The 22,837-nt window shown below is 57.4% G+C and overlaps 2 protein-coding genes across 5 annotated transcripts; both read right to left on the bottom strand.

The window, feature by feature from the left end:
- Window positions 1-603: 603 nt before the first annotated feature.
- On the bottom strand, window positions 604-12,156 carry MOGAT3 (monoacylglycerol O-acyltransferase 3). Of its 4 annotated transcripts, none has more exons than XM_034669946.1 (11): window positions 11,106-11,993; window positions 10,772-10,879; window positions 10,615-10,685; window positions 10,147-10,351; window positions 9,676-9,850; window positions 7,750-7,952; window positions 6,765-7,660; window positions 6,522-6,671; window positions 3,727-3,896; window positions 922-1,106; window positions 604-777 (listed from the first exon to the last, which is right to left on the bottom strand). In XM_034669946.1, exons 1-7 carry the CDS (start codon window positions 11,176-11,178, stop codon window positions 7,506-7,508), a joined length of 990 nt encoding a protein of 329 aa, XP_034525837.1. In that variant the 5' UTR covers window positions 11,179-11,993; the 3' UTR covers window positions 604-777; window positions 922-1,106; window positions 3,727-3,896; window positions 6,522-6,671; window positions 6,765-7,505. The 4 variants fall into 4 exon arrangements, with proteins under 4 accessions (XP_034525837.1, XP_034525835.1, XP_034525836.1 ...); XM_034669944.1 differs by having other exon boundaries at window positions 604-832; XM_034669945.1 differs by lacking the exons at window positions 604-777; window positions 922-1,106 and adding an exon at window positions 12,066-12,156 and having other exon boundaries at window positions 2,734-3,896; window positions 11,106-11,906.
- A 3,320-nt stretch (window positions 12,157-15,476) lies between these two features.
- Window positions 15,477-22,577, bottom strand: PLOD3 (procollagen-lysine,2-oxoglutarate 5-dioxygenase 3). Its single transcript, XM_034669534.1, has 18 exons — window positions 22,073-22,577; window positions 21,607-21,698; window positions 21,328-21,464; window positions 21,055-21,218; window positions 20,799-20,911; window positions 20,591-20,688; window positions 20,174-20,498; window positions 19,887-20,012; window positions 19,580-19,701; window positions 19,139-19,243; window positions 18,900-19,025; window positions 18,493-18,634; window positions 18,298-18,411; window positions 17,880-17,948; window positions 17,295-17,399; window positions 16,617-16,763; window positions 16,240-16,365; window positions 15,477-15,914 (listed from the first exon to the last, which is right to left on the bottom strand). The coding sequence occupies exons 1-18, from the start codon at window positions 22,185-22,187 to the stop codon at window positions 15,759-15,761; spliced, it is 2,382 nt and encodes a 793-aa protein (XP_034525425.1). The 5' UTR covers window positions 22,188-22,577; the 3' UTR covers window positions 15,477-15,758.
- Between the last annotated feature and the right edge of the window lie 260 nt (window positions 22,578-22,837).

Genomic DNA, 22,837 nt, shown 5'->3' on the forward strand with positions numbered 1-22,837 from the left:
CAAAGTTGATTTCCCACCTATCTTTTTCCACTTTTTTTATACTTTCCAAGGTGATAGCTCCATTATCTGGTAAACTGAGCCAAGGGGCTGTGCTGACGTGATCAGGTGGAGGGTCATGTCATGTTCCTGGGCTCCCCCCACACACACACGGCCATACCGAGGGTTAAACGGATGAGAGTCATCCCTGGAATTCTAGGCCCAGGTAGGCCAATAAGTAATGAGATGGTCACTTAACTTTCTTATTTTTCCTTTTTCTTTTTATAAAGTTTTAATTTATGTAATCTCCGCACCCAACATGGGGCTCAAACTCACGACCCCGAGATCAAGAGTCACATGCTCCACCGACTGAGCCAGCCAGGCGCCCCTCTTCCTTTTTGTTTCTTAATAGGACTTCCCCCTAGTTCTGATTTTTTAAACTGCTAACACACCGCACGTCTCACAAAGCCACAGTTAAGGTGGCATCTGCTCAACTGTGGGATAGCACCTCAAAAAGTTATAGGTGTTGGAGGAAAAAGTCTCGAGTGGCAGGAGGGAGAGGCAACCACGCTCTAATCCCTCCCTTTTCGCCAGAAGCCCCGCCTTCTGCCACCAGAAACTCTGGGATTGGTCCAACGTTCACCACTTCCAGTTCCCTCAGCCAATGAGAATAGAAAGTTTCCCGAAGTTGCTAACGCTTCAGGTCTGAGCCATGCAGAAAGAAGAAATCACCGCTCATTGGTCCAGTCGAACACCATGTGGTTCCAAAATCACGCTCAGACTGCTTCTGTCCCGACTCCCCTGGGAGGTTAGGGGGCGGTGGTGGTAAGAGGTTGGGAGATGACTAATCTTCTGGCTGCCCCTCCCAGCAAGAGAGAACGAGAGGCTTTTAGCATCCTTAAGTGCTTTGAGGATGCGGGGGTGGGGTGGGGGGTGGGGGCTCACCTTGTGCCACTGGGGTTTAAATCCGCCAAGGTTAAGACCCTTGGGGATGGAAGAGTGATCTGCTTGTTGGTGAGAGTCCTGGCTTCACTGGTCTGGGTTCCAGGGCCAGCCGGTACCGCTCCTGGCGGTGAGCCACAGAACCATCCAGAATGTTTGCACAGCACTTCGCTTTAATTCTCACAACACTGTAGGATGGGGGAGGCTTGTTTAGTCACTTTACAGATGAAGCAAGTGGATTCTGAGAAGTCCCACGATGTGGGCTAGATCCCATAGCTGGCAAGCGACACTGTGAGGGCCTCTGGCTGCAAACGCAGACCCCGCCGCCCACTCACTGCTCAGAGGTCAGATGTACTTTGTGAAAATGTTTCGCAAGCAGCAAAGCACGGAGCAAATGCCAAATGCAGGTGCTGTTAATGCTGGAGATTTCCCTTAGTTGCTCTGAATTTTGTAAACACTGTCTCAGACCTTGGGATCCATACTGGCTTTGACCGTCATCCGGGCTTGCATATTTGGGCCTTTTATTTGGAAGAGCCTATCCTGTGTCTTCTCTCTGGATGGGTGTGCCTTACCGTCAGCAAGGTAACATTGTTGCTCCCTGTCCTTTCATTTGGGCCCATCCTCTGCTTCAGGGCCTTCCCTGTCCCCTTCATCCTCTCTCACCCCCTCCCCTTCAACAGAGCACCTTGGGTCTCCTTCCCTGACCTCTGAACGCCTCCGCATCCTGGGATTCTAATGACCAGGACTCCCTCATCCAGATTTTTGGGTTTTAGGTGTTCTCCTCTCTGACCCCTCTTCTCCCTCTGTCTCTCCAGCTGTTGAGATCAGGGCTGAGACCCCTGCCCTCTCCCTGATCCAGTGACCCCTCTGTCTGGGCAATTCCCCAATCTGTGAGTCAAGTCTCTCTGTGGGGCATCTGCACTTAGCTGATAGCAGAGAAATAAAAGATGCTTGTCAGATACTGAGCGGGGCACCTTCCGTGGTTTTTGTTGCATAGGCAAAGGACCAGCTGATTTACAGATAAGGAAGGAGACCAAAGACCGAAGGGTTAAGTAATTGGCCCAAAGTCACAGAGCCAGTGAATGCAAGAACTGTCTTACTCAGAATTATGGCACTGGAAGGAATCTTCCAGATCGCCTCGGAAGGCAAGGTATCACGGATGCCACATACTCACTGGTGACTCACGGCTTCCTCATCTGTGAAGAGGGCATAGCACCCAACTTCCAGTAAGGACTGAATAAAGATAACCTAAGAAAAGTGCCTGGCATAGCACGAAAATTCGATTAAAGGCAGGTATTATGATCTAGCCAGTTGGAACAGCAGTTCTCCCATGTGGTGCATTGCATCTTGTATGCTGGAATGCAGACACAACCAGAAGCCTGTCTTAATCATTCTTCCTTCGGGACTGTCAGGCTTTAGGAACTTCATGAATCGGGGATAGAAAGCTGGGAAGCCATTGAGCTTGACTGTGAACTCTTTTATTTTTTTTTATTTTTTTTAAAGATTTTATTTATTTATTTGACAGAGATAGAGACAGCCAGAGAGAGAGGGAACACAAACAGGGGGACTGGGAGAGGAAGAAGCAGGCTCATAGCAGAGGAGCCCAATGTGGGGCTCGATCCCATAACACCGGGATCACGCCCTGAGCCGAAGGCAGATGCTTAACCGCTGTGCCACCCAGGCGCCCCTTGACTGTGAACTCTTTTAGAATGAGATTGATGTTACAGCTATCTTTTTTTTTTAAAAAGATTTTATTTATTTATTTATTTATTTATTTATTTATTTATTTGAGAAAGAGAGAGAGGGAGGGAGAGAGACACTGAGCAGCAGAGGCAGAAGGAAAAGCAGACTCCCCGTCGAGTGGGGAACCTGACATGGGGCTCGACCCCAGGATCCTGAGATCCTGACCTGAGCCGAAGGCAGACACTTAACCAACATCTTAATGCCTCTGGTATGTCGTTCAGGTCTTGGCACATAGTAAGTGCTTAATAAGTATGTTGTGAAAGAAGGAATGACTTCAACCTAGTTCTAGAATGGGGGAAGGTGAGACCACCGTCGATCATTTTTATCAAAGGTCATCCAGTGGATGGAGGTAAAACCAGACTCCTGGCATCCTAATGCCAAGCCAGTGCACAGCCCAGCCTCACACTGCATTTCTGAAGGCTCAGTATGATGGCTTGTGCCTAGAAGTCCCTGAAATTCCACATCTTCTCTCCCCATCCATCACCAGGTTCCTCTCCCATCCACATGAACCGACATTGGCTGTAATGTCTGTTATTTGCAAACATTAACCATGTCATCTTCGATGGGTCTGGTTGACTCCATTTCTGCTCTCGAAGAGCTCAGTTGAGCTCTCCATCAAAAAACACCCACCACTTTTATTCTGGAGACTATCTAACATACACAAAAAATAGAACAGTATAATGAATCCTCACTAGCCTATCAACAGGTTCGACAATTATCAGCTCATAGCTGATATCGGACACTACAAGCACCCCGATATTTTGAAACAAATTTCGGAGATCATATCATTTCTGGTATTTCAGTAAATCTTTATCACAGTGATAGGGATGGAATTGTGTCTTCCCCCCAATTCATATGTTGAAGCTCTAACACCCAATGTGACTGTATTTGGAGACAGGGCTTGACACAGGTAATTAAGGCTAAATGAGATCATAAGGTCCAATAGGAGGTCCAAAGAGGAAGAGACACCGGAGATCCCTCTCTACCCTCCCATTTGCAGAAAAAAGGCCTTGTGAGGTGGCAGAAAGAAGGTGGCTATCTACAGGCCAGGAAGAGAGCTCTTACCAGAAACTGAATCCTCCAGCACCTTGATCATGGACTTGTAGCCTCCACACCCATGAGAAATAAATGTCAGGGGTGAGTGTCTGCCTCCGTCCCTAGAGCACGAGACTCTTGATCTCAGGATTGTGAATTTGAGCCCCACGTGGAGTGTAGAGATTACTTTAAAATAAAACCTAAAAAAAAAAAAAAAAAATCCCCTCCATAGCAAAAAGAAGGGCAAGGTCCCGCCAGCAGGAGGGGACAGGCTTAGCAGAGCCCAGAGCAACAGCCAAGCGGTTCTGGGTTGTCCCCATCTTGTAGGCAGGGGCTGGCCAGCGAGGGAGGGTTTTAAGCAGGCGAGGCACATTTGCCTTGTGAGTAGAGACGGCCCTCTGGTGGCCAGATGGAGGATGACAGGGAAGGAAAGCGCCCCAGGAGGCATCAAGGAGAACTCAGAAGGCTTCCTCAGTTCATATATTTATAAGTTAGACTCTTCCAGCTCAGGAGGAGAAATCATATTGGGGCTTACCGTTCAGCTACACGGGAGGTGGAATGGCACGGGGAAGCTCATTAACGGTTTTGGACTGTGGGCCGCAAGCCTCTTGAAAATACAACAGACCCTTCCGGATGGTCTAGTGATCCCTGTTCTATCTATGCACCTGCCATGCATATTTCCCCAAGAAAAGATCCTGTGGCAAATGCTTGCCACCACCCAACATAATTTGCACAAAAGACCATCTCTGGGTGGGTGCAGTCCCCCGGCATAAGCAGAGAAGCCTTTTGTGTGAATTTTTAAAAGTCACCTGTTGAGGGCTGAATTGTGCCCCCCCTCCCCGCCCCACCTCAAGAAGATATATTGAAGTCCTAACCCTTAGCACCCACGAAAGAGACCTTATTTGAAGATGGGTTCTTTGCAGACATAATCAAATTAAGATGAGGCCATACTGAATAAGGGTGGGCCCTAATCGAATCTAGAACTGGCATTCTATAGGGAGAGGGAGATTTGGACCCGACACAGAGGGAGAAGGCAATGGAGAGCAGAGGCAGAGACTGACATAGGTCCGGGCAGAGAATTAATGGTACCACCCGGGGCTGGAAGAGGGGAGGGAGGGTTTCTCCTCCCCAGGTTTCAGAGGGAGCAGACCCTGCGACACCTTGATTTTGGTCTCCAGAATTGGGAGACAATCAATTTTTGTTGTTTTAAATCACCAAGTGTGGGACGCCTGGGTGGCTCAGTCAGTTAAGCGTCTGCCTTTGGTTCAGGGTCCTGGGATCACTCACATATGGATATGGGCACCAAGTCTCTCTCCCAGAGACAGAAGCCTGATCTTGACCTTTCTGCACCTTCCTGGTTTGCGTGGCGGCCTCTCCTCCCACGCAGATGTCTCCACATGGAGGATAACTTTCCCTCTCAATTCTCTCTCTCTCCACCAGGATTAGACATGACCACTTTCCTGAGAGACTTGCCCAATTGGTTTCCCAAGAACTGGGAGCTCTTTACTCTTTTTGACCACATCTCTGCCTCTAGGGACAACCCAGTCCAAACTGCGCTTCTTGGCGTCTCCCTGTTTCTCTCCAGCCTCAGGCCAATCCCTTCCACCCCCTGACTTTATTGGTCTTGGATTTCAGACAGGAGCAGTGAACGATGGGGAGTGAAGTCCCCTCCTCCCTCTCTCCCAGTCCTCCAAGGTCCCATTCCTCACCTACCACCCAGGCCAACCTCCCCTTCCCAGAGATAGGCGTCTACCACTCACAGGGGTGAAGGGCAGGGGCTTCTTGGAGGAAGGCCCACAGCAATCTAATCCTCTTACCCCAGCTCTCGGTGGCCAGTTCTCACTAGAAGTTGGTGCCATTGTCCCTCAGGGGAAGAATCCAGAGAAAAACACGTGATGCTATCCTTAAAGTTTAGGCGGAAGCATGAAGTTCCAACAAGCAGGCGCTGCATTCCAGAAGGGGCCGGACCAGACCACATGCAGCAAGCAAGACCACATTTTCCAAGCAAATGTTTGAGAAGTAACTCTTGATCCCTGACCCATGACAAGGATTGGAATTTGTACACAAAGGAGAGGAGTGTGGGGGAAGGACTTCAGAGCTCTGCAAGCCCCACCCCCAGAGGGCAAGGCTTACCTCCATAAGGTTGCAAGACTCAAAGAGTTCGGCATGCCCCAGCATTTGGGGAATGTGTCCGCCAGAGAAGTCTAATGGCTGGACAGTAGCTGATTGGATGTTCCCAACCACGAAAGAAGGAAGGACGAGTGGCTGCATTGAGCCCAGCCTGTATTCTAGTGGTATCCAGGCTAAGCGTGTTCCAACCTGGAATTTTTTTTTTCATCCCTCTCTCTACCTCCCATCCTAGAAACGCAATGGGATTCCTAAGGAGAAATCCTATGTCGAGTGCATGGGCAGAAAACCAGGGACAGATGATAAGGCAGAGGAATCTAGAAGGGAACACTCTGGAGAATCCAGGAGAGCCCCCATGAGGAAAAGGAATCAGCTTAGAAGATCTGGAGGCCCAGAGAACACGAAGCTATCTCAGGACAGCGTCATCAAGAATGTCTGGGATTCTCTTTCCCCTCCTTGGCCCCACACTCCAGTCCCAAGGGGTTCAGTAAGAGCGGCTAGCAAAGTAGGGGGAGGAAAGACGTCAACTCCACCCCCTTTCTATTCCACCTTCCCCAGCTGCCCCTTCTGGTCAAGCAGGCAGCCCGCTTGCTGCCTTTGCTGCAGATGGAAGATTCCTACCCTTGGATGAAGACCCAAGTGTGGATTACGACTCAAGCTACATGTCTGTACCAACTTAAGGTGAATGAAGGACTTACCACCTGAGAATGACCCAGATAAGTCACAGGACTGCTCAGACTTTCCTCCAGGAACAAGAAAAAAATTCTTCCACTGAATATATTTTATAGGACAGTGGGAGACTAGTGTAGTTGCATTTCCATTCCATTTCAGCAAGTTCTTTGGAAGTCCTGGATACAGGCACAAAGCCAGTCAGCAAACGGGACTGACGTGGTCAGGGAACGCTCCAACCGCATGAGGACCCTTAGACCGCCCAGTCTTACCCTCTCCTGGGACTGACGCCGTGTCTGTGATGAGGATAAGGATACTTTGCTGATCTCCGTTCTCAGCCCTTACATCTTCATTCTTTGATCATCACAAGAGCACTGTGCTTACTGAGCAAATGGGTTAGTGTGGACCTAATGCTGGGCTGCCAGTAGGGCTTCATGCTGGTCAAATAGGTCCCAGCTTCATTCATCTCCCAGCCACAGGGAAACATGAAGGTTAGAGAAGAGGTGCAGCAGTGAGCTACGGGCTAACGCTCTCTTTTCTATCATCGGAGGTCAATCCATTCCCCATACGGCCAGGGACCCTTGACCAAGCTCACCTTTTGCTCAGGCTGATTATTCCACCATCCTTCCTACCTTCTCCAGCTCACCCTGCAAAGCCTACCCCTCCCAAGAGCCGCCCTCCCCAACTCCATCCCGAGGCCCTGCAGCAATCAGGGAAACAGATGCCTTAATTCCCAGAGGGAGAAAGGGCTCAGCAAAGGAAAGAGATGTAGGCAAGGTGAGGTGGCAGAATCAAGGCTTGCTGGGAGGAGAATTCAGGGTTCTGATCCCCAATCCAAAGTGGCAGCTTCGCAGTACAGGAGAAAGAGGGTGGAACACGAGGTCCGCAGGCATCCAATTCTAGAAAGTAATGGTGGGAGAGAAGGAGCTTTTATTGGCACCGTACACAGAGGCGGGAGGTGGAGGTCTCAGTGCCCTGGGCCGAGGGGCTCAGGGCTGGGGGGATGGCAAGGGCTAGATAAAGGTGAGGCGAGTAGAAGCTGGGACAACATAGCTTTCCTTGTGGTCCTCAAAGAGTTGTTCCAGAGCCTCCATGTACAGCGTGTGATAGTGGTCAACTTCCTCCTTGGAGTGGTCCAGGCGCTGGGGCACCGGGATGGGGCGCCCCACTGAAGGGAGAGGGGAGACAGAGGTGAAGGGGGGGCTCTTCTGCCCGCACAACTGACTGCAGCTTTCTTCCCAGGAGATGGACACTCACCCACGGTGGTGATGGGCCTGGCCAGGGGCAGCATGCCCCAGGAGTTGGCCGAGAAGAGTCCGCGGCCCCAGAAGATGCAAGGAGAAAAGCCCATGATCTTCTTGAAGGTGAGCTGACAGAGATGCTGCCAGGAGTTTGTGTCAAAAACCTTAAAATGGAAGACATCATTCTCCCAAAAGGAGTACACAGGTACCAGGGAGGCCCTGGGAAGGGACAAGGAGAGAGAAGAAGGGTGGTCAGGCCAGAGGCTTTCGGAGCACCCCAAGATGGGACTGCAAATCCCTCCCCACACCTCTGAATTCCACTGCCCAAGGCCTTTTCAAGCAAATGACAAAGAAAGATCTGGATGAAGGGACTCACAATTCTTGAGAAATGATTGTGTACTGGGCCTTCCTATGTTGACGCTCTGACCCCCACCCCAAAAATCCTCATATAACTTAACACTCCCCCAAAACTTAACTACTAACAGCATGGCCAATAACATAAATAGTCGATTAAGAAATATTTTGTATATGTACTATATACTGTATTCTTGTAATAAAGGAAGCTAGGGGCATCTGGGTGGCTCAGTCGTTAAGCGTCTGCCTGCGGCTCAGGTCATGATCCCAGGGTCCTGGGATAGAGCCTTGGGTGGGGATCCCTGCTCAGAGGAGAGCCTGCCTGTCCCTCTCCCTCTGTTGCTCCCCCTGCTTGTGCTCTCTCTCTCTGTGCCAAATAAATACATAATTTTTTTTAAAGTAAGCTAGAGAGAAGAAAGTGTTATTAAGAAAATCATCATCGGGGATGGAGAGCACCTGGATGTCTCAGTGGGTTAAGCATCTGACTTCAGCTCAGGTCATGATCTTGGGGTCCTGGGATCAAGCCCCATGTTGGGCTCTGCCCTCAGCAGGGAGTCGGCTTGAGATTCTCTCTGCCTCTGCCCCTCCCCCAGCTCATGCTCTTTCTCCCTCTCCCTCTCCCTCTCTCTCTTTTAAATAAATGAATAAAATCCAAAAAAAAGAAGGGAAAAAAAAAGGAAGTCATCAGGGAGCGCCAGCTGGCTCAGTTGACTGAGCAGCTAACTCTTGATTTTGGCTCAGGTCATGATCTCAGGGTGCAGAGTCCAACTTGAGGTTCTCTGCCTCTCCTTCTGCTCCCCCCGCAACGCATGTGCTCTCTCTCTCTCTCAAATAAGTAAATGAATCAAATCTTTAAAAATAGGGGGCGCCTGGGTGGCACAGCGGTTGAGCGTCTGCCTTCGGCTCAGGGCGTGATCCCAGCGTTCTGGGATCGAGCCCCACATCAGGCTCCTCCACTATGAGCCTGCTTCTTCCTCTCCCACTCCCCCTGCTTGTGTTCCCTCTCTCGCTGGCTGTCTCTATCTCTGTCAAATAAATAAATAAAATCTTTAAAAAAAAATCTTTAAAAATAGAAAATCATCAGGAAGCAAAAATACATTTACAGTACTATATTGTAAAAAAAAAACAAACAAAAAAACCCTTGTATAAGGGACCCGTGCAGTTCAAATCGTGTTGTTCAAGGGTCAACTGTACATGTTTTCTCATCTAGCCTTTGCAACCACAACATCGTAGCCAAGTATTAGTCCTATTTCACAGGTAAAGAAACATATCCAAGGTCTTGCTTTTGAGGCAGTGCCAGAAAGGGATTTGAACCCAGGGCTTCTGAGCACAAGGTCCTGCTACTTGCACTATGATCCTGCCTCTTATTGGAGAGGGAAGAAGCCTGGCAAAAGTGGGCACAGTGCTTGGCACAGAGAAAGTGCTCAAGTGTTGACATGTGCCAGAGGGACTTGTCCCAGCTGGGACACAGAGGCCCGGGTACAGAGACCCGGATGGGTAGGGACAAAAGGGCGTAGACCCCCCAGACGCAATGTGAAGTTCTGATCATCCACAGCAGCCCCGGGCTGGGCACCTGCACCCGACTCACCCATGCCTCAGTGCCATGTGCACGAAGCCTTTGCGATTCCGGAGAACGAGGCAGTGCCTCCCTGGGATGGCACACAGGGACTCGTGGGCACCCCCAACAATGATGACTACAGCCTGCCCACGCTGGGCCTTTGACAGAAGATAGTCCAGGCTCCACCGGTTCACAGAGCACAGTCCTGCCCGCGAGAGGAGGAGGGGAGCAGTCACCACCCCTTCCTGGGCTCCCTAGCCCCTCAATCGCCCTTTAGTGAGCCCCACACCCCTTTCCCTCCAAACCTGCCACCCCCCCACCCATATCAGTGTGACCTATAGTGCCTCTCCCAGCAAGGATGCAAGACACTCGCTCCAAGGCTGTTCGAAGCCCACTGTGAGGCAGGCCAGTGTTCAGGCCAGGTCCCTGTGTTGGGTGTGTGGGAGGCAGTCAGGTGGGGGGAGGGGACAGGTGCCTCCTCCCACTCAGTTCGAGGCTCACCGTAGGACATGAAGTAGTCATGACTGACTGGGAGGTGGAAGAAAATGGCCTGCACTGCCACCGAGGTGTGAATCCCGGGGAACTCCTTGCGGAAGTTGTCCACGTTGGTGAAGAAATTGATGAAGGTTCCAAAGACCATGACCCCATGTGGGTGGGCACCCAGCACATAGTTCCGGTCAGGGGGCAGCTCTGCTGTTTTCACCAGCTTCGGGGGTGTTGGGCAGGATGAGAGGAAAGAGGCATGGAAGGCAGGACACCAGCTGAAAAGGGTTGCCCTGCACCCTAACCGACTTCAGAGTTCAAGGTCCTCAAATGGGGTGGGTAGCACAGAGAATGCCACTCTGTACCCCCCCCACGGCCCCACTGTCTGAGTTTAGGGAGCCCAGGGTGCATAGGGAGGGGTGAGTAGGGGTAAGGCGTTGGGGAGAAGGAGGAGGTGGAGAGTCTCTGCGGAGGGTGACCTGTCACCTTGATAGGAAAATAGTCCCTGGTGTATTTCCACATGGACAATTTCTTGGTCCACTCAAATTGCCTTCCACCTTGGGGCACAGAGATGGATGCAAGAATTTCTGGAGGCCCCCGGCCCCCATCTCTGCTCCCTGGGTGCATGGCCAGCAGCGCTCACCTTGGTTGGGCGTGTCCCAGTCCAGGAAGAACCATACGAAGTAGAGAACAGAGACCGACCAGAATGAGGTGAAGAGGAGGAATAGGAGAAGCAGGGAGAAGAAAGGGCCTAGAGGAAAGATGAGAAAGAATAGCTTTTGAGGCCAGGTCATTGCATCCTGTGGCTCCTCTCCTCCCCCCTCCCAGATGGCGGGTGAGCACCCAGCCATCTCTCAGCCTGACCTCTAGCCCTCTCCTGCTCCCTTTGCCCTCAGGCACAGGGGCAGATGGGGCCCCAGCCTTTTTCCCCAAAGTCCCTGCTCCCCTTGGGGACCCCGGGGCACCAGGCCTCTCACCCATGAAGAGGAAAGTGAGCACGTATTGGCAGACGCCCAGTGTTTCTAGCCACTGTTTCTGCAAGATTTTCATGGTGGAGTCGCGGCGGGACCGTGGAGATTCCTATCCCAGTCGCTCCCCTCTGCCAGCGGGGCTCCAGGGCCCGGAGCACAAACGAGGAAAGTTTGGGCGCCGATGGAAGGCTTTCCTGCCGGAGGGGCCAAACCCCCGGGACTGCGGTGTGCGACGTGTGCGTGAACAGGGAGATGCTTGGATCCGGAGCCCCAGAGGTTTCCAGAATGATCTTTGAACTGCCAGCGTTAGTTGGTTTGGGCTGATCGCTGGGCGGAGCTGGGAGGCTGCGCGGAATGTGTGAGGGATAGAGGGCAGCGGCAGTCCAGGAACTGATGTAGAGAGGAGGCTCTGAAGAAGCTGAGGAGCCCGCCCACTGGGTCCCAGCCACCGGCCGGGGTCAGAAGCCCAGCTGAGACCGTGGGATATCCGGGGCGGCCGGGCAGGCCCCCACTGCGCGCCCCGGATCTCGGTACCGGTCTCCGGGAGTGTCAAGACCACCGGAGGCACGGCGGCGCACAAACACACGCTGCAGCTCTGTTCCCACGTTTAATTTCCCTCCCCGCCCACAGTCGCCGCGGGCACCGGAAGGGTCGGGGCGGCGGGCCTAGGTGAGAAGCAGGTGCCGGTGGGCCGGGGTGCCGTAAGCGCCTTGTGCTCCTCGAGCAGCTGCGTGAGCCGTTCCACGTAGAGCGCGGGCAGCGCGTCCACCTACGCCTGGCTTCGCTGCACTGGGATCGGGGCCCCCGCTGCAGGCAGAACGCGACGCCAGAGGGGCGGTGGTTGGGACCCGCAGCCCGTGCCCTTCCCGCCCAGCCGCGCGACCGTCCGGGACAGAGTTCAGGGCCTGGGCGGTTGCCAAAAGGGGTGAGGCCGGCGCGGCCAAAAAGTGGCCGGCAGCCAGGTACCTTCACCGCCCCGCGCGGAGAGGGCGCGGGACCGGAGCTCCTGAGCCAGTACGCCGGCGGGGAGCGGAGGGGCGGGGGCCGGGGCTCCCCGAGTGTGTGGATGGGCGTGCAGAAGGGCAGGAGGAGGCCCAAGGGGCCGTGAAACCGCTGCAGGGCCGCACTCCGCAGCGGCTGCAGCGCCTCCTGCGCGCTCCGCAGCCCCGAGCCCGGAGGGTTCGGGAAATGCTGGAAGAGCTCGTTCTCCCCTAAAGAGAAGACAGGCACCAGGGAGGCCTTGGGGAGAGCATGTGCGCGCGTGACTCCGGGTTCCCCGGGCGCGCCGCGCTCCTCCCCGACCGGGTAGCCCTCGACCTTCCCGCCCCGCCCCTGAGGCTCCCTCACCTGTGCTCCAGTCCCAACTTGACAAAGCCCTTCTGACTCCGGATCCGGAAAGTCAGCTTGCCGGGTTTTGCCTCCAGCACTTCCAAGGGCCCTCCCACGGCCAGGACGGCCACCCGGCCGCCCCCAGGCCGGGACAACTCAAAGGCAGCGCTTGCCTTGCCAGAGGACGCCAAACCTGGGGGGAGGGCAGAGGGGGCCAGGATGCCTGGGTCTTTGAGAAAAGAGGGAGAGGGCACCAAGAAGGTAGAGCCGGGACCAGGAGCTCCCACCCCCCACCCCAGGGATGTAGGGGGTGACAACAGCAAGGACCGAGGGCCCTGAAGCAGTTCTCGCTTCTCACCACTACGATGTACTCCCTGAAGAGGGGGAGGCGGAACCAACAAGGCAGTATGAGGAGGTGGGGCCGGAGGCCAGGGAAGAGGCTGGAGAAGCCCATGGCCTCCGAGCAGAAGTTGCAAAGCAGAAGTTGCAAAGCCCTGAGGACCCGGGCCCCTTGAGGGTGGAAGCCAAGGAGGTAGTCTCGGGAGGGATCCAGTTCTTCGGTTTTAACCAGCTGGGGGCAGAGGCAACATACCCCCTCTGGCCGTGAGATTTAGACTTCTGGTGGGTAACCGGAGAAGACTCTATTCCAAAGCCTTGCCCCCACCCAGGACACCATTCCTAGATGGCCTCACTGACACAGGAAAGTAATCTCGGAAATGTCTCCAGATGGCCCAGCTGCAGACGCAGGCAGAGCGGCGGCCTCCTGCCCGCAGCGTGTCCCTGTCTCTATAGAACCAGACCAGGTGGAGGATGCCTAGGATCCGGGCTGGGCTTAGAAGAGCGAGGAACAACAGGGCCAGGCACACCTGGGCCGGAGGATAGAGTGGGGGATACTCAGGACCCAGGCATGTCAGCTCCCAGTTACCCCCCCCGCCCCCTCCTCCCTGTTCCATGGCTTCGGGCCCTCCTGCCCCAGGTAATTCCTTCTCATTCCTTCAGCAGCCCCCAGAGATCCCTGTCCTGCCTCCCTCCTGGTAACCAGGAAGCAGAGTGCCAGGTGCTGAGCCTCACAGAGCCCCAAAAAGGAGAAGACCCATTGCAGGACAGCAACCCCTTGAAGACCCCAGTGGACATGGCTGGAGGAGGCCGGCATACTGTGGAGAGACATCCTATAGGGGGCCACCATGGGCTCTTAAGTCCAATCCCTGTAGTCCAATTCACTGGCCGTGACCCTTGGCCCTGGTTCAGCCCGTGTCCACCCCCTTTGCTGACCTGAACCCTGTACCCTTGTGAGGTCCAGCAAGAAAGGGTTGACCACTACCCGAGCTCACAGGGTTGTGACCAATAGGACCACACAGAAATGCCCAGGGGTGTGGCCAGGAACCTGGGAGTGAGGGTGTGTCGACAATGCGGAGGTCAGGGCCTTGGGCCTCCGAGGGGCCTTTGAGGAGCCAGCTGGCAGAGGTCTGGGGAAGTGGGGTGTTGCCAGAGTGGTGTGTCCCATGAATGGCAGGGCTCCCCACAGTAGTGAGAGCAGCTAGAAACCCCTTTAGTTGCCCTGGTCTGGCTCCTAGAGAGTAGCTTAGGCCTCTGTGGGGAGACATTCTAGAAGGAAGGGCTTTTGGGGAAAGGCCAGCGATTGGCCAGCTCAAAAGGGCACACCCTCCAAGTAGGCGGGGACCAGTCCTCACATGACCAGGGCCCTCCCCAACACTGGCTAGAGCCCTGGAGCGGCAGACACCTTCTACGGGTCAGGAAATGTCACTTCTTTGGGCAAGTCTGACACACACCCCATTACGTGCCTCCATCCCATGCTTTCCTGGCATCAAATCCTTTCCCATTTTCCCTCCTTCATGGCGATTTTCTGGCTAAGGTCTCCCCCAGCTGTGAGCCACAAGAAGACAGCTGTTGTTCTCATCAACCCTAACCCCGTGACAGGTGCCCAGCAGGTGAGGGATACTCACGAAATGAATGGTGGGTCATAGGCGACAGGATGAGCCAGCGTCCAATGCCACTCAAGCTGGCACACCCTTTCTGTCCTGTCCCCTAGCTTCACTCTCATGCGGGTTGCCCACCCCCCACCCCAGGAGGTATTTTCTCCTGTCCCTGCTCCACCCACTTCCATCCACAGGGAGACCAGGTGAGACGCCCTGAGAAGTCTGGCCAGAGAGATGCCCAGTCCACACGGAAGGGGGAAGGCTTCACAGAGGAGGTTTTCCTGGGAGTCTGGGTGATAGGGAGGAAGGGGTGGATGGCAGGTGAGGTGTCGCAGACAAGGAATGCCCAAGGGCTGGCAAATGGGCCCTTTTGGTTTTCAAAAGGCTTTTGCAGTTGGCAGAGACATTCAGAAGGTAGGCTAGTGCTAGGACCTGCGAAGGACCAAGCTAAAGGAACGTGGCCTGAGGTCCTCAGGGCGCCTCCAGGGGTCACACCCCAGCAAGGGCCTGATGGTCCCCCCAGAGGCTGGAAGACATCGGCTCTCAGGAGGTCTCCCCTCCTTTTCAAGGCTACTTCCCGTCCCCCTCTTCCAGGAAGCTTTCTTGGGATGAGCCTCCAAGGCTTCCCTTTTCCTGATCTCCCTAACTAAAGGCTTAATTCCCAGAAGCCTCCTGTGTCTTCCCTTGGAATACATCATTCCAGGGGGCCTCCCTGCCCTTAGCCCTGTCCCCAGAGGCCAGCTCACGGCTTTGCCACCCCCACGCTTCACACAAGGAAGAAGAGGCCCTCAAATGATGACAGCGGCAGGGAGAAGAGGCCGGGGCTGGCCCGTGGACAGGGGGTTGCGGGGGGGGGGGGCTTTCATCTGAATCTAAGCAAAGTCCTCGGGGCCTGGCCCTTCTCAGGCTCCTCCCCAACCCCCAGGCAATACAGGGGAGTGAGAAATGGGATCCAGGGAAGCTTCTCGGTTCCCATACTGTTTCCCTCTACCATCTGCTTCTGCCTTCTCCTCTCTTTTTCTTTGGATTAACTCCAGGACTCCCCTCTGCTCTGGGGGCAAGAGGGATATGGGGTCAGCGGGGAGGGGAAAGACAGACATGGACTCCAGAGTTACAAATCCTCCTTTATTGGGAGGGAGGCTGAGAAACAATAATTTATTGTATGGGGAGCCCCCAGAAGCCTTCTCCCCATGAACCTTTGAGGTCTGTGGGGAGGGGCAAGGGGGCTCCAGGAGCTTCCTGAGAGGGCCGTGTGTTGTGGGGGAGGCGACACATTCAGTCCCAGGCACGCCGAACATCCACTCAGGAAGGGAGGCGCCAGACAGACCCCCCTCCAAGAAGGGGGGCGCGGGAAGGCACAACGGTGGGGAAGGTTCGGCAGAGTGGTTGAGTGTCAGGGGTCAACAAAGGACACCATGATATAGCGAGTGCCCCGAGTAGTGGGCAGCCCCTCGTGGTAGTGGGTGAGGCGGCCGGGATGCAGGAGCCCCCAGCCCTTCCGCGGGGACGAGACTATGCAGTCATAGCGCAAGAAGCGACAGCCACCTCCCTGGAAGAGGACAGGGGGACGGAAGTGGACAGTGAGCGGACAGGGGTTGGGGGGTGGGCTGCCACAGGAGGGTGAGAGGCAGGCACGGGGGTTTGGGGTGTCAGCACACAAGGGAGGCACGGGAGGGCGAGGCACACAGCCCGGAAGAGGTCCAGGAGATGGCGCCCGAGAAGTAACTGGAAACTTGAAGATGGCGGGCCACGGGCAGGGCGAGGGACTGAAGGTGCGTAGGGTCGTCAGGGGGCAGGACATCAAGGTCCCCGGGGCTCAAGTGCGTGCATGTGTGCATGTATGGAGGGGCCCTGCTGGCGCCCGGAGGGCTCACCTCATAATCCAGGCCCTTGTGGTTGAGGGCCACGTTGAGAGTAAAGGTGGACGAGTCGTGATGGGGCCGCAGAGAGGGCTGCTCGTCTGGCCGGTAACGGACCACAAAGTTCATCACTGCCCGGGTCTGCGGGGGCAGAGAGAAGACACTGGAGGGATGGCCTGGAGGTCCCAGGGGCCTTCTGAGGAGCGTGGTAGAGGGAGGGCCGCGGGGGTCTCACTGCTAAGTCCCCGCGGTTGCCCTCCTGGGGTATCCCTTTCCACGGGGCCCTGGATGCTACGGGGGCTGAAGGGGCTGAAGGGGCGCCGTGTGGAGACTTCCAGCCAGGACTGGGGTGCTGGAAGGTGGAGGCGGGGGTGGCAGGGGCGGTGGCCCACCTTGGTGTGGTAGCCTGGGAACAGGCTCTCTGTCATGGGGCCCACGTACGTCCTCAGCAGCTGCAGCCACTGGTCCTCGTAGCCCACCTGCTTCATGTGGATGTCCACGGTGGGCACGTTCTCGTAGCCTCCGGCCAGCCTCGAGTCCTGGAGTGGTGGGCACTGAGCCACAACAGGGCTGCGCCAGCCTCCCCCCTCCTCTCGCTCTCAGGGCTGAAAGCCTGTGTGACCTGGGTCTGGGAGCCTCGACCACTTAGCCTGACTCACTCCTCCCGGCCCTGAAGATGTCACCTCTTCTGTGAAGCCCCTTGGTCCCCCCACGTCTGGGCCAAGGGCCCCCTTGTGTGACTCCCACAGCATCTGAACTGCCCGTCACAGCCTTCAGGAGCTGGGCTACTGCCACTGACTCGAGCAGGTGAGGTGCAGGAGGGCAGGGCGCGACCAGCGCTGCTCCATGTGCCACACCGCCTAGGTCAGTGGCCAGCGTCTGGGACCCGCGTGCCCAGGAAGGAGTTCCTGAATGAATGCACGCACACATGCGCCCAGTTGTGCCCCCTGTGGGTCCTCCCTGCTGGGGTCCCCTTCTCTGCTCCGTCTGTCTTGACTCCATTTTCCTCCATCATAGCCACACCTGCTTCACCCGGGGCCCCCCCTCCTCCCCGCCCCAGCCCCTCTCACCTCGTGCCGGCCTCCCGACCACTGGCCGTAGAGCTCCATTTCCTCCACCAGCTCGTCACACATCTGGTCAGACAGCAGCGGGAACCAGTACACATCTGGGCAAGGCTGAGGACGGGGAAGAACGGGGCCAGGGGATGCTTGCAGACCTCTCGGGGAGAGGACAGGCAGCCAACCCAGGGGAGCGAAAGCAGGGAGCAGAGAGGGAAGCCGGGAGATGGGAGAAGGTAGAAGCTGGGGGAACAGGGAACTGAGCATGGGGATGGGCCATGACCGGGGATGGGCCATGGCCAGCGCTGGGCCAGGAAAGGTGGGGCCAGAGAAGGTGGGAACAGCGCAGGGAACACGGCACAAACAGCAGGAGGGTGCCAGAGCCCCAGGTTTGGGGCTTCTTTACAAACTGTCATTTCACCCATAACACCAATAGGCCCAATAGACAATAGAGGATCTCTCCGATTAGCGGCAGGGCGGGGAGCCGAAGGCCTATTGGACTGCCTGCGGGAAGTCAGTTTGGGAACCACTAATCCAAGCAGCGGACTCAGGGAGTGGGGGCCTCCAGGGCAGTCAGGGGACCTGCACGGGGCTCACCTGCTCCACAAGTCCCTCCCCTTCTAGGGCCCGGCTGTAGTTCTCATGAATGTACTGCTCCTTCCAGTCCTGGGGGAGGAGGGGGAGGGGTGTGCACCTTGATGTGTGCCCTCTTCACTCCCTCCGGTCCCACCCAGGAAGCCCCAGCGCCAGCAGGTGCGTGTATCTGTGTGTGTGTGTGCGCATGCGCATGTCAGTCTGTGGGAGTATGTCTGTGTGTGCGTATACCTATGTGTGTGCGTGTCTGTGTGGGTGCGTGTGCCTGTGCATGTGAGCGTGTGTGCGCGTGTATGTGTGTGTGCGCGTGCGCATGTCAGTGTATGGGAGTATGTCTGTGTGCGTGTGTATATCTGTGTGCGTGTGTCCCCCTATAGCAAAGGGCATGTCCCCTTTTCTGAGCGAGACATCTGGCACTCACCAGGGGGTTGTCGAAGATCTGCCAGAGGTCAGGGTGCAGATGGTCAGTGTCATAGCGGGAAGTGGCCAGGAGGCGGCCGAATTCGTGCTGATTGCTCAGGTGGAGGAAGATGCCCTGGAGTTGGGGGATGGGTGTGAGGAGATGCGAGTGGCTGCTTCCCAGCACCCCGGCTTCGGGCGCCTGGACCCCACACACCTTGTCCCGCAGGCTCTTACAGAAGGCCATGTCTGGGTCCGTGTCGCTGCCCGAGAACACCTCCCTCTGGGGCAGCTCTGTCCTCAGGGTCTCGCCACGGATTACGTATGCCTGGGATATATAGGGCACATTCCACACGCCCCTGGAGGCACCCACACTGGGGTCAGCTAGGTGGGTGACCCTCCCCCAAGTCTGCCCAATTCAGCCCAGGAGTCCCTTCCCTCAGGGCACCCCTCTCTCCAAGCCAGAAGGTCCACTGGCATCCCTGGCATAACACCTCAGGCTGGCGGCACCATCAGCCGGGCCCCATGGCTGTGGCTCTTGTGACTGGCGGGGCCCGGGGGAGCGTGCAGGTGTCTGTGGGCTCGGGCTGGAGGGGAGGCGCTGCAGCCCCCCACAGGACTCACACTCGCTTCCGCTGTACCAGCTCCACGTAGTCCTCCGAGCGGGCATAGTACTCGTCGGGGCTCAGGGCTCCCCAGAAGTTGGACCACAGCTTCCCGTGGCGGGACAGCATAGGCGCTATCACCTTCCTGTGGACAGGCGGAGGTGAGGGGCGGGCAGAGGTGAGCCCTGGGCCCCGGGAGGAAGGTGGGGACTCCCCAGAGACTATCTGGGGACCCTCAGGCTGAGCCGGGCAAGCGACCTGTTCTCTTCGATGAGTATGCGCAGGGTCTGCTGGTTGGTGATGACGGCGTCGGCATCCAGGCTGAAGTAGAATTCGCACTCCGGGTCCTGCCGACAAGTGTCCCTGGAGGTGACACATCAATGAACAGAGGAGCAAAAATGGAAGCAGGTGGGGGGAGGAGGGGACGGTGTGGTGGGTAGGAGAACCCCCCCTCCCCCGCAGAGGGGAAGAAGAAAGCGGGTAGAAGCACCAGCAAAAGGAGAGGAGGAAGACTACGGGGGGGGGGAGGGTGTGCATAGGTGTGCTTGCTTCCCCAGGACCCCGAGGTTCTCCTGGCTGGGAGGGCAACCCCGTGGAGGCCCAGCACAGGCTGCACGGTGCGTGGAGAGGGAAGGGCGGTACAGTGGCTGGCAGCAGCCCTCCGCCCTCACCCGTTCTCCCTGCCCAGTGCTCACTCACATGGCCATGTCCCTGGCCTCGCCTGGTGTCAAGGCCTCCTCTGGCCCCACCAGCTTCACGGCTGAGAAGTGGTCCTGGAGCTGGGACCAGGAGTCTGCAATGTGGGGCTCATGGTACACCTCCTGGAGATGGGGGGCAGAAAGGCAGGGGTAGAGAGGGCTGAAAAAATAGTGCCCGAGGGACAGGAGGCGGACGGTGGTGAGCAGAAAGGGTGTAGGAAGGAGTCTGGGTGGGTGTGAGTTCCAATCCAGGCAGGTGCAGAGTCCCTTGGGAGGGTGCAGAAGGGAGAGGCTTCAGGGTGTCTCACATTGTTATGCAGGAACAGGGTGACCCTGTCGGGGGGGTAGTCCAGGAGCAGCAGCCGCTGCAGGAAGCGGGGCAGGAACGGGGTGGCTTGTTCCACAAACACAGCCAGAAGCACCCGGGGGGGAGGCTGGAAGACATGGCACGATGGGGCTCAGAGGAGAGCCCAGGCCCCCAAACTGGCATGTCCTCCACCCCCCTGCCAGGCTGGGAGTCCCCAGGAGCTCTGCCCTGCACCCTCTGCCTCAGTGCCCAGTCCTGCCCCCACCCCACCCCTGCACCCCTCCTCACCTGCCCCCCCGGGAGTGTCCTCCGGTCCCGGCCACAGAACCCACAGCCTCCCTGGGGAGTCCAGCCATTAGGGACATAGTTTCCCAGGTAATTCAGCTGGAGCTGTTGGGAGAGGCGATTAGAGGCAGAAGCAAAGGCAGCAGAGATGAGGAAGGTCAGGTGGACGGGTAGGGGACAGGGCAGGGAGGGAAGGGATGGACACTTAGAACCTCTCCCAGCACCAGGGGCTGGGGAGGACTGGCTGCTTGGAAGGGCTGGAGGTACACAGGGGTGGGGGCCAGGTCTGACTGGGGCAGGGGTGGGGGGCTGAGGGTANCCCGCTGACCTGGGCGAGTCACCAGTCCCTCAGACAGGCACTTTCCTTCCTTATAACAGGTGGTAATCACAGGCCCGCCCTTTGTAGGATTGTTGTGCTAAATAAAATCACAGAAGTACAGCCCTTTCTCCTCACCTAAAGCCCCATTGAGGTTCTGAAAGATCCGGGATTTATGATCCAGACCGAGGCTGAGTTTCTCCTGGATGGGATGAGATGGGGTGGGCCATCGTTTCCCACTCTTTCTACAGTCTCCCTACAGCCCTCTCCCCCTCGTCTCCCCTTCAGCCGCCCTCCGCAGCCCCTCCCTACCCTCAGCCCTGGGTCCAGGTACAGTCGCGTGTAGAACAGCTGGTCGTCATCGTCATCCTTGTACTTCCACTGGCGGACGACTTGGTGGACGGTGGGGGCAAAGCCAATGAATCCTGTGGGGGTGGGCCGGTGCTGACTCCAAGACTCTCAGGGTCCCAGGGACCCATCCCCATGCCCTCTCCAGCGCTTGGGCCCCTGGAACACTCCATGCCCCACCGTTCTCGGCCCCCCCTGCCTTGGGCACTATGCCACTCACCACCAGAGTTGAGGAAGCGCTTCCCCGTGCCCACCTCAGGGTACTGCTCTGCTAGCCCCCACTCAGGCCAGCAGAAGCCCTCCGCAGAGAAGAGCAGGTGGCTTCCACTCTGCACGAACTTCTTCAGCAGCTCCGAGGGGCTGCCAGCCAGAATCACGTCGTAGCTGGGTGAGGAAGAGGGGGCGTGAAAAGGGCAGCCACCAGGAACCTCGGGCTCCTTACCCCCTCCTCCTGCTTGCCCAGCCCCCTTCTCCCCATCTGCAGCCCCTTTACCTGTCCACAAACATGATGACCATATCCTCCCGGTCCGCGTATTTCTCCATCTCCTTCTTTAGCCACCTGACCTTCTGTCCGCCACCAACCGTTCGGGCCACATCACCCCCTCGCCACTCCTCTCCCAGGCCCAGGGTCTGCGGGGAAGACCCACCATGTCAGGGAGGGGCTCAGTCGGCCGGTTGGTCCCTCCTGACCAGGCTCACCGTGGGGCCCCAGACATCCTGCCCTCAGCCCACTCCTCCCGCCCGTCCTCCTCTCACCCCCTCCTCTCCTCACCCTCACTGTGTAGTTGAAGAACTCCGCTGACCGCAGGAAACGCCGGTATCCTTCCGTCTCGGCTGTGGCCACCGTGATCACCAGCAGCTTCTCTGTCACCAGCCGGGAATTGGCGCTCGGGACCCACTCCCCCGGCTCACTGCCCCACGAACTCCGCTCACCGCAGACCCCCTTGCCCTCCCTCCGACTCCGCTCCTGTCCTCTTCCCCCCCCCCATTCCCTCTTAAACTCTTCCCAGCCAGAGGAACTTTGGCCCCAGTGAAGAGCTGGATGGGAGTAACACCCAGGAATTCGGGATCAATTCACAGCCCTGCGTGGGGAGTGGGCGAGGGGCCGTGTGATTCGGCCTGTGGAGGGCGCACGGCGTGGGAGAGGCCGGCCACCCCCTCCAGGCCTCGACCCCTTCCCCGGCCCCGCGGGCAGACACGCAAACCCGGCACCCACTCGGCGCTCCTGGGGCTCTCACCTGGGTTGACTGGGTCGCTGCCCCGGGGACGATCGGAGGCCGAGGTCGCAGGAGGCGGCGGCAGCAGCATCAGGAGCCCCAGCAGGAGCCGGAGTCCCGGGCCGGAGAAGGCCATGGCGGGGAGCGGGCGGAGACGGCACACAGGCCCGCGGGGCGCTGGGGCTGTGCGCGTGGATCCCAACTCCGGGGAGGGGCTCTGAGAAGAGGGACCGGGGCTGCAGTGCAGCCAGCCGCGAGGAGGAGCAGGGCTCGGGCGCCGCCCTGAAAAAAAGGCGTAGCCAGAGGCTACTGAAAACTCGAGAAGCCGGCGCCGCAGACAAGGCGAGGATTGTCCCCGGGCGTGAGCGCTCGGGCTGCGCGGAGCCAGCGGAGGGGGCGCCTGGCCGGGAAGCGGCGGAGGGGCGGGGGCTCGGGCCGGCGATCCCGAGCCGAGGACTTTGGCGAGAGCCAGCCCGGCCCAGCGCCTCCGGACACACGAGGAAATTGAAACCAGGAGAGGGGAAGTGACCCCCTGCAGGTCGGGCGGGATGCGGAGGCGGGTCTTTGCCACAGCCCTGCCCGGAGCTGCGGGGCGGAAGGCTGGGAGAGCACCAAGTGGGGGGCGCGCGGAGCGGGGAGGAGTGGAGGAGCGGGCGGAAAGGAGGGAGAAGGCCGAGGAGTGTGCGGCCCCAGCGGCGGTGGGGGTTGAGGTTTCGGCAGAGGGTCCCCGGGGGCCTCTCGGATTGCCCACTCAAGCCTGCCCACTTTCTTTGGTAGTCCAGCCCA

The sequence above is a fragment of the Ailuropoda melanoleuca genome, chromosome 10, assembly GCF_002007445.2.
Source record: "Ailuropoda melanoleuca isolate Jingjing chromosome 10, ASM200744v2, whole genome shotgun sequence".
In the NCBI taxonomy this organism is placed as follows: Eukaryota; Metazoa; Chordata; class Mammalia; order Carnivora; family Ursidae; genus Ailuropoda; species Ailuropoda melanoleuca.